Here is a 10389-nt window from a genome sequence, read left to right as displayed (position 1 = left end):
CCGCTTTTGCCCGGTGAAGTAACAGGCCAACGCCCGATTGAAACGCTATTAGCGCGCACCACCGCTAACTAGCTAGCCATTTCACATCTGTTACATGAGCTGACAAGTTAAAAATCTGTTGTTCTGCCCCAGAATAAAGCAGTCAAAGAACCCTTTGGGTTTCATTTTTTAACTACACTCCATTTTAATAATATAATGCCTAACAATAACAACAATATTTTAGTTGTCAGTGCTTATTATGATTTTAGTGGCAAAGCAGAATATATATATATTTTTAAATGAGGTAAACTCCCAGCAGAGTCAAGTCTGGGAATTTGTTCTTAAATGACTTGCCTAGTTACATAACATGTAAAAAAAATATTCACCACATAAACCAAGGTATGAATAGTGTCATGTGGATGCTGTACAATTACTCTTTTTGGGATATAACAGGAAACCTGTTCAATCACCATGTACTGCAAAATCATTCTGGCTATGGATACAAAGAACATCAACACATGTACATCAACACACCATTGGACTTGGACTTGACTCTGCTGGGAGTTTACCTCATATTTAGAAAAAATATATATTCTGCTTTGCCACTAAAATCATAAGAAACACTGACAACTAAAATATTGTTATTGTTATTCATTTGATTATTAATAATAACAGGGGAGGGGGGGTGTAGTTAGAAATGAATCCCAAAAGGTTCTTTGAGGGGCTCCCGAGTGGCGCAGCAGTCTAAGGCACTGCGTCTAAGGCACTGTTCGATTCTAGGCTGTATCACAACTGGCCATGAATGGGAGTCCCATAGGGTGGCGCACAAGTGGCCCAGCGGCGTCTGGGTTAGGGTTTGGCTGGGATAGGCCGTCATTGTAAATAAGAATTGTTCTTAACTGACTTGTCTAATTAAATAAAAACATATATTTTTAAATCCATTAAAGGGGTTCTTCAACAGTTTCAATTTGAAGAGCCCCTAAGGATAGTCCAGGAACCTTTTCTTTTTAGAGTACACCAAACATGCCAAAATGCGTCGCCAGTGTGTTGAACTGCGGCCAGGCAAATAGGCATACAAAAAAACTTTAAACAATCAAAGCTCTTACAAAACTGTTTGTTTCCGACTTTACGAGGTGCATATGAACGCAGCATCACCTCTGTTCGAACTTCGCGAACAACCCAGCATTTTTGATCCCCACTGGCACCCGTACCTCTAGAAAGGTAGCAAGATGGCTGCGGAGCCGAACAAGACAGAAATTCTGACCATTTTTAAAAGACTACGGTCTATTCCAACTAACAAGGTAACACGAATAAGTGCTTAGTGTCTATTCACTCGTTTATTGATCCGTTATTGGAGGTGGAACGTAGACCAGAAAAATGATCAGTTCCATCCGTCTACGGTAGCAAGCTGGTCTCTGCCTGGGCCTTACGACGGCCAGCAAGAAGCTGACGTTAGCTCACTAGGCTAGCAGAGCAGCTAACTTTGCTTATCTAAATCGGCCACGTATACTATGCTATGTATCGTCAACGCACCCTGCTTTTCTAACCTAGTTAACCAGTCTGGTGACTTGTTTATTTGAGCCAGAACGAGTAGGGACGGGGCCAATGTCTGAGAGAGATTGTCTAACGTTAGCACCAAAGCCAACGCAATTGGATTCCTAACAAACGTTAGCTAGCTAGCCATTATGTTATTTTTCTTTCAATCCAGATGTCCAGCTAATAAACTATTACCAAAATGCAAAGTTGCCTAGCTTAAACGTACCAAGCTAAATTCCCGGGGTCGACTAACGTTGCCTCATCCATAAGTCGAGAACTACCTTTTGCGACTGATGTTATCTTCTTCTCAGGGGAACTTTAAGAGCCCGGACGCTCCGTATGAACTTGAACACGCATCACTTGCGCTACGGTTTTTGGAAATAAGGAACCTATCTTTCATATCAGCGAGAAATAATTTTCAAAAAGGTAAAGTACTATACACCTTTTTATATTCGTCTCCCCACACGGCCATATCTCCATGTTACAGCGTGTGTTGACGGCCTCAACTGCAGACCACCTGTAATCATGCCAGCCCAGGACCTCCACATCTGGCTTCTTCACCTGTGGAGGGAGGGGTTGGGTGCTGAGAAGTATTTCTGTCTGTAATAAAGCCCTTTTGGGTTGGAAAAACTCATTCTGATTGGTTGGGCCGGGCTGCCAAGTTGGTTGGCCTATGCCCTCCCAGGCCCACCCATGGCGGCACCCCTGCCCAGTCGTGAAATACATTGATTAGGGCCTAATGAATTCATTTAAATTGACTGATTTCCTTAAATGAACTGTAACTCAGTAAAATCTTTGAAATTGTGTTTATATTTTTGTTCAGTATATAAGGTCACTCATTGGACCTTAAGGACTAACGGTAGGCTTGCCTACATTCCTTAAGAGTACATTCTTGGGTCGACTGGACCAGAATTGGGCCTTACAGGAGACGTTGATATGGCAAATCTCCTTTAAGCCCAGGAAGCAGGCATTCAGCTTGCCATTATTGACTATTACAACTCCCATATAGCGGCTACCAGAGGTTACAGACATTACCCTGGTTCTATGAGTGAAGCGCAATTTTGTTGTTTCTCTCGTGACCCCATTTTTCAAATCAAGCAACCCCTAGTTTGGGAAACGCTGCATTATGTTGACCAGATGGTCGAGTGGTCGCTCTGTCAGTGGAAATACAGTCGTGATGAGGTGGGACCATTCTAGCCAATGGGGGTGGCAGGGTAGCCTAGTGGTTGCGAGTTCGAATCCCCAAGCTGACAAGGTCGTTCTGCCCCTGAACAAGGTAGTTAACCCACTAGGCCATCATTGAAAATAAGAATTTGTTCTTAACTGACTTGCCTAGTTAAATAAAGGTAAAAAATAAAATATGAGAGAGGGCAGATGGTCTTTGCTATCTGGGATCATTGGGACTCTGACGTTACTCCATTGAAGTTGACATGAAATAAGGTTAGGGTTTAGGCAGGGATGTCTGGATAGCACTAAACCAAGCAGAACTCCAATATGAAGTGTTTTTTTCCCCCTCAAATTTGGCCCGGATGTCACGTGTCAGGTACTTATATCAGTAGCAAGTTAAATATTACAAAACGTCAATTAGATCAATTACGGCTCATGTAGCAAATTTATTTATTTATTTTATTTATTTTACCTTTATTTAACCAGGTAGGCAAGTTGAGAACAAGTTCTCATTTACAATTGCGACCTGGCCAAGATAAAGCAAAGCAGTTCGACAGATAAAACGACACAGAGTTACACATGGAGTAAAAACAAACATACAGTCAATAATGCAGTATAAACAAGTCTATATACAATGTGAGCAAATGAGGTGAGAAGGGAGGTAAAGGCAAAAAAGGCCATGATGGCAAAGTAAGTACAATATAGCAAGTAAAATACTGGAATGGTAGTTTTGCAATGGAAGAATGTGCAAAGTAGAAATAAAAAATAATGGGGTGCAAAGCAGCAAAATAAATAAATAAATACAAATTAAATACAGTTGGGAAAGAGGTAGTTGTTTGGGCTAAATTATAGGTGGGCTATGTACAGGTGCAGTAATCTGTGAGCTGCTCTGACAGTTGGTGCTTAAAGCTAGTGAGGGAGATAAGTGTTTCCAGTTTCAGAGATTTTTGTAGTTCGTTCCAGTCATTGGCAGCAGAGAACTGGAAGGAGAGGCGGCCAAAGAAAGAATTGGTTTTGGGGGTGACTAGAGAGATATACCTGCTGGAGCGTGTGCTACAGGTGGGAGATGCTATGGTGACCAGCGAGCTGAGATAAGGGGGGACTTTACCTAGCAGGGTCTTGTAGATGACATGGAGCCAGTGGGTTTGGCGACGAGTATGAAGCGAGGGCCAGCCAACGAGAGCGTACAGGTCGCAATGGTGGGTAGTATATGGGGCTTTGGTGATAAAACGGATTGCACTGTGATAGACTGCATCCAATTTGTTGAGTAGGGTATTGGAGGCTATTTTGTAAATGACATCGCCAAAGTCGAGGATTGGTAGGATGGTCAGTTTTACAAGGGTATGTTTGGCAGCATGAGTGAAGGATGCTTTGTTGCGAAATAGGAAGCCAATTCTAGATTTAACTTTGGATTGGAGATGTTTGATATGGGTCTGGAAGGAGAGTTTACAGTCTAACCAGACACCTAAGTATTTGTAGTTGTCCACGTATTCTAAGTCAGAGCCGTCCAGAGTAGTGATGTTGGACAGGCGGGTAGGTGCAGGTAGCGATCGGTTGAAGAGCATGCATTTAGTTTTACTTGTATTTAAGAGCAATTGGAGGCCACGGAAGGAGAGTTGTATGGCATTGAAGCTTGCCTGGAGGGTTGTTAACACAGTGTCCAAAGAAGGGCCGGAAGTATACAGAATGGTGTCGTCTGCGTAGAGGTGGATCAGGGACTCACCAGCAGCAAGAGCGACCTCATTGATGTATACAGAGAAGAGAGTCGGTCCAAGAATTGAACCCTGTGGCACCCCCATAGAGACTGCCAGAGGTCCGGACAGCAGACCCTCCGATTTGACACACTGAACTCTATCAGAGAAGTAGTTGGTGAACCAGGCGATGCAATCATTTGAGAAACCAAGGCTGTCGAGTCTGCCGATGAGGATGTGGTGATTGACAGAGTCGAAAGCCTTGGCCAGATCAATGAATACGGCTGCACAGTAATGTTTCTTATCGATGGCGGTTAAGATATCGTTTAGGACCTTGAGCGTGGCTGAGGTGCACCCATGACCAGCTCTGAAACCAGATTGCATAGCAGAGAAGGTATGGTGAGATTCAAAATGGTCGGTAATCTGTTTGTTGACTTGGCTTTCGAAGACCTTAGAAAGGCACGGTAGGATAGATATAGGTCTGTAGCAGTTTGGGTCAAGAGTGTCCCCCCCTTTGAAGAGGGGGATGACCGCAGCTGCTTTCCAATCTTTGGGAATCTCAGACGACACGAAAGAGAGGTTGAACAGGCTAGTAATAGGGGTGGCAACAATTTCGGCAGATAATTTTAGAAAGAAAGGGTCCAGATTGTCTAGCCCGGCTGATTTGTAGGGGTCCAGATTTTGCAGCTCTTTCAGAACATCAGCTGAATGGATTTGGGACAAGGAGAAATGGGGAAGGCTTGGGCGAGTTGCTGTTGGGGGTGCAGTGCTGTTGTCCGGGGTAGGAGTAGCCAGGTGGAAAGCATGGCCAGCCGTAGAAAAATGCTTATTGAAATTCTCAATTATGGTGATATAAGCCATTACATTTTTTGTTGACCAAATTCAACTCTCATTGACCTTCGACTCTCAACGCCTCGCTTGGTGGGCAAGTTTTTTGTTGAAAATTGCCACCTGATGGAGGAGACAGATTTTTTTTTTGCAGTTTCCCCTCTCGCATCGCCTCGTCCTCTGATGGGTTGCATCTCAATAGTCTAAAATATGTTACTTTTCCTCTCGCGTTGCCTCTTCCTCTGATGGGTTGCATCTCAATAGTCTAAAATATGTTACTTTTCCTCTCGCGTCGCCTCTTCCTCTGATGGGTTGCATCTCAATAGTCTAAAATATGTTACTTTTCTGTGTAATCTTCCTTAATTAAAACAGCTGATTTAAATAGGATGGAACACTATCAGTCGGACTTCCTCAGCAGTAGAAAGAACAACTTATTGAGATGAACTCACGGCCATTTTTATCTCAGCTATACATTCACTGATAGCCAAGTTTAAAAAGCAGGAAAGCTATTGGACATCCAATCCTTGAGGCGCCGATAATATGTAGGACCTGAGATCTTGTGTAAATAACTCTTGAGTTTAGTCATTGACAATGAACAGGGCTTTATGGTTAATGTACGAGTGTGTCCCATGTCTGTAACTACACAGCTTGTTCTCTTCCCTGTTTAAGACCACATCCAGACATGTCTGCTGTAGGTATGTAGCTAGCTAACTAGGCAGTGTATTGTGTGTTTGTTTCTGTGCAAGGCGTGCTTTGACTGTGCTGCCAAGAACCCCAGCTGGGCCAGTATACCATATGGAGTGTTTCTGTGCATCGACTGCTCTGGCATTCATCGCTCTCTAGGAGTGCACCTCAGCTTTATCAGGTAGCCTGTCTGTCTGTCTCTCTGTCTCTGTCTCTCTGTCTGTCTGTCTGTCTGTCTGTCTCTCTCACACACACCATGGCTCGACAATCACAAGTTTTACTGTCATACACTGTCAAGGAGAACATTTGATACAATCCCCATGTTGTTTTGTTCTTCATCTCAGATCCACTGAGCTCGACTCCAACTGGAACTGGTTTCAGCTGAGATGTATGCAGGTCGGAGGCAACGCCAACGCGGTACGTCAACACGATAACATTCCATTATATATAGACGTTGAACAACACACAACTTTAAACGGGGACCTGCTCTGGATCTGACTCTCTCCCTTCTTGTCTGTGTCCTCCTGGTGAAGACGGCCTTCTTCCGCCAGCATGGCTGCTCCACCAACGACACTACCGCCAAGTATAACAGCCGCGCGGCACAGATGTACCGAGAGAAGATCCGACAGCAAGCCAACGCGGCGCTGTCCAAATATGGGTCTGAGGTGAGTGTGGGCTCAGCTTCAACGGTCACCCAAACGTACCATACCTTATGTAGCATGTATGCATGTAACAACTCACCCTTAACCCAGCATTTTAAACCAGGCTCACAGTGATACATCCCTACTCCCAAGTTGTGGTTGGAACCACTATACCACTGAACATTGAGCTTTTGGAATTACACCATGTTTGTTTAAATTCCTACTGATATTATTATGTCTTATGGTTATCTATATAGATCTATATATTATTATGTCTTATGGTTATCTATATAGATCTATATATTATTATGTCTTATGGTTATCTATATATTATTATGTCTTATGGTTATCTATATATTATTATGTCTTATGGTTATCTATATATTATTATGTCTTATGGTTATCTATATAGATCTATATATTATTATGTCTTATGGTTATCTATATATTATTATGTCTTATGGTTATCTATATATTATTATGTCTTATGGTTACCTATATAGATCTATATATTATTATGTCTTATGGTTATCTATATAGATCTATATATTATTATGTCTTATGGTTATCTATATATTATTATGTCTTATGGTTATCTATATATTATTATGTCTTATGGTTACCTATATAGATCTATATATTATTATGTCTTATGGTTATCTATATAGATCTATATATTATTATGTCTTATGGTTATCTATATATTATTATGTCTTATGGTTATCTATATATTATTATGTCTTATGGTTATCTATATATTATTATGTCTTATGGTTATCTATATAGATCTATATATTATTATGTCTTATGGTTATCTATATATTATTATGTCTTATGGTTACCTATATAGATCTATATATTATTATGTCTTATGGTTATCTATATAGATCTATATATTATTATGTCTTATGGTTATCTATATAGATCTATATATTATTATGTCTTATGGTTACCTATATAGATCTATATATTATTATGTCTTATGGTTATCTATATATTATTATGTCTTATGGTTACCTATATAGATCTATATATTATTATGTCTTATGGTTATCTATATAGATCTATATATTATTATGTCTTATGGTTACCTATATATTATTATGTCTTATGGTTATCTATATGTTATTATGTCTTATGGTTATCTATATAGATCTATATATATTATTATGTCTTATGGTTATCTATATAGATCTATATATTATTATGTCTTATGGTTACCTATATATTATTATGTCTTATGGTTATCTATATGTTATTATGTCTTATGGTTACCTATATAGATCTATATATTATTATGTCTTATGGTTATCTATATAGATCTATATATTATTATGTCTTATGGTTATCTATATAGATCTATATATTATTATGTCTTATGGTTACCTATATAGATCTATATATTATTATGTCTTATGGTTATCTATATAGATCTATATATTATTATGTCTTATGGTTATCTATATAGATCTATATATTATTATGTCTTATGGTTATCTATATATTATTATGTCTTATGGTTATCTATATATTATTATGTCTTATGGTTATCTATATAGATCTATATATATTATTATGTCTTATGGTTATCTATATATTATTATGTCTTATGGTTATCTATATATTATTATGTCTTATGGTTATCTATATAGATCTATATATTATTATGTCTTATGGTTATCTATATAGGTCTATATATTATTATGTCTTATGGTTATCTATATATTATTATGTCTTATGGTTATCTATATAGATCTATATATTATTATGTTTTATGGTTATCTATATATTATTATGTCTTATGGTTATCTATATATTATTATGTCTTATGGTTACCTATATAGATCTATATATTATTATGTCTTATGGTTATCTATATAGATCTATATATTATTATGTCTTATGGTTATCTATATAGATCTATATATTATTATGTCTTATGGTTATCTATATAGATCTATATATTATTATGTCTTATGGTTACCTATATAGATCTATATATTATTATATCTTATGGTTACCTATATAGATCTATATATTATTATTGTTATGTCTTATGGTTATCTATATATTATTATGTCTTATGGTTATCTATATATTATTATGTCTTATGGTTATCTATATATTATTATGTCTTATGGTTATCTATATATTATTATGTCTTATGGTTATCTATATAGATCTATATATTATTATGTCTTATGGTTATCTATATATTATTATGTCTTATGGTTACCTATATATTATTATGTCTTATGGTTATCTATATATTATTATGTCTTATGGTTATCTATATATTATTATGTCTTATGGTTATCTATATATTATTATGTCTTATGGTTATCTATATAGATCTATATATTATTATGTCTTATGGTTATCTAAATAGATCTATATATTATTATGTCTTATGGTTATCTATATATTATTATGTCTTATGGTTATCTATATATTATTATGTCTTATGGTTATCTATATATTATTATGTCTTATGGTTATCTATATATTATTATGTCTTATGGTTACCTATATAGATCTATATATTATTATGTCTTATGGTTATCTATATATTATTATGTCTTATGGTTACCTATATAGATCTATATATTATTATGTCTTATGGTTATCTATATATTATTATGTCTTATGGTTACCTATATAGATCTATATATTATTATGTCTTATGGTTATCTATATATTATTATGTCTTATGGTTATCTATATAGATCTATATATTATTATGTCTTATGGTTATCTATATAGGTCTATATATTCCTACGGTGATATTATTCCTCCACTGAGAAGGCAACGAACTCCCCCTCTCTCGTCCCTCTCACAGCCACCCATATCAGCTACACATTGGCCTGTTGAGTCACCAGCGAGTGGGCAAACTCCACGTGTGATGTCACCGGCAGCATTAATTAATGTCTTGTGGATAGACCACACGATACATAATTACCCACAAACACCATATCTGTTCTTATTGGTGCAGCTGCATGCAGATGCACTTCCAGGTCCTCACAAGGCTTTTGCAGATACCAAATCAGATTTGAATGTGCTGTGAGTGTGTAGAGGTGTTTCATATTTTAACTCGCTAGTTTCAGAATCATCAACTATGGTTTTCGGTTTGGGCCAAACTGTTTAAGCAGGTGTGATAGAGCTGAGCTGTATTTAAAATGGGAAATCAATACGGTCCCGATGACCAGCATATTCCTTTCCCAAATCTAGTGGGTATAGACTCATGAAGTCTATATCTATAGAGGACAGGGGTTGATTTGGCTCTGGGCCATCTAAATCACATGTATTTATAAAGCCCTTCTTACATCATCAGATGTCATAAAGTGCTATACAGAAACCCAGACTAAAACCCCAAACAGCAAGCAATGCAGATGTAGAAGCACGGTGGCTAGGAAAAACTCCCTAGAAATGCAGGAACCTAGGAAGAAACCTAGAGAGGAACCAGGCTCTGAGGGGAGGCAGGCCAGTCCTCTTCTGGCTGTGCCGGGTGGAGACTATAAGAGTAAATGGCCATTAAGGCCAGATGGTTCTTCAAGATGTTAAAATGTTCATAGATGACCAGCAGGGTCAAATAATAATCACAGTGGTTTCTGGGGGTGCAGCAGGTCAGCACCTCAGGAGTAAATGTCAGTTGTCGGTGTGAATGGCGTCCGTTAACCCTTCCTCTTTCTCTCTCAGCTGTGGATCGACCAATCCAGTGTGAGCAGCCAGCCTGCCGCCCCAGAGAAGAGACAGGCAGACTTCTTTACTGAGCATACTCAGGTAGGCCTGAGGGCTACTGTTCAAATCACACCAATCACACCAGTGTTTTGTGCTTCTGTGTTCATTCTGTGGGTGCAGTAGTG

At 38.2% G+C, this 10389-nt stretch overlaps 1 protein-coding gene across 2 annotated transcripts in view; it reads left to right on the top strand.

Moving 5' to 3' along the window:
- Positions 1-1153: 1153 nt before the first annotated feature.
- LOC109881818 (ADP-ribosylation factor GTPase-activating protein 2-like) overlaps positions 1154-10389 on the top strand; it is a 28386-nt gene continuing 19150 nt past the window's right edge. For both annotated transcript variants that reach the window (XM_031812434.1, XM_031812433.1), the window contains exons 1-5: positions 1154-1280; positions 5948-6066; positions 6230-6302; positions 6419-6550; positions 10223-10306. In XM_031812434.1, the coding sequence (XP_031668294.1) occupies positions 1209-1280; positions 5948-6066; positions 6230-6302; positions 6419-6550; positions 10223-10306 (480 nt within the window). In that variant the 5' untranslated portion in view covers positions 1154-1208. The remainder of the gene's footprint in view (positions 1281-5947; positions 6067-6229; positions 6303-6418; positions 6551-10222; positions 10307-10389) is intronic.

This window comes from Oncorhynchus kisutch, unplaced genomic scaffold (genome assembly GCF_002021735.2).
Source record: "Oncorhynchus kisutch isolate 150728-3 unplaced genomic scaffold, Okis_V2 Okis03b-Okis08b_hom, whole genome shotgun sequence".
Lineage (NCBI taxonomy): Eukaryota > Metazoa > Chordata > Actinopteri > Salmoniformes > Salmonidae > Oncorhynchus > Oncorhynchus kisutch.
The sequence above is the reverse complement of the archived record's forward strand: the minus strand, read 5'-3'. Positions and strand labels throughout refer to the sequence as shown.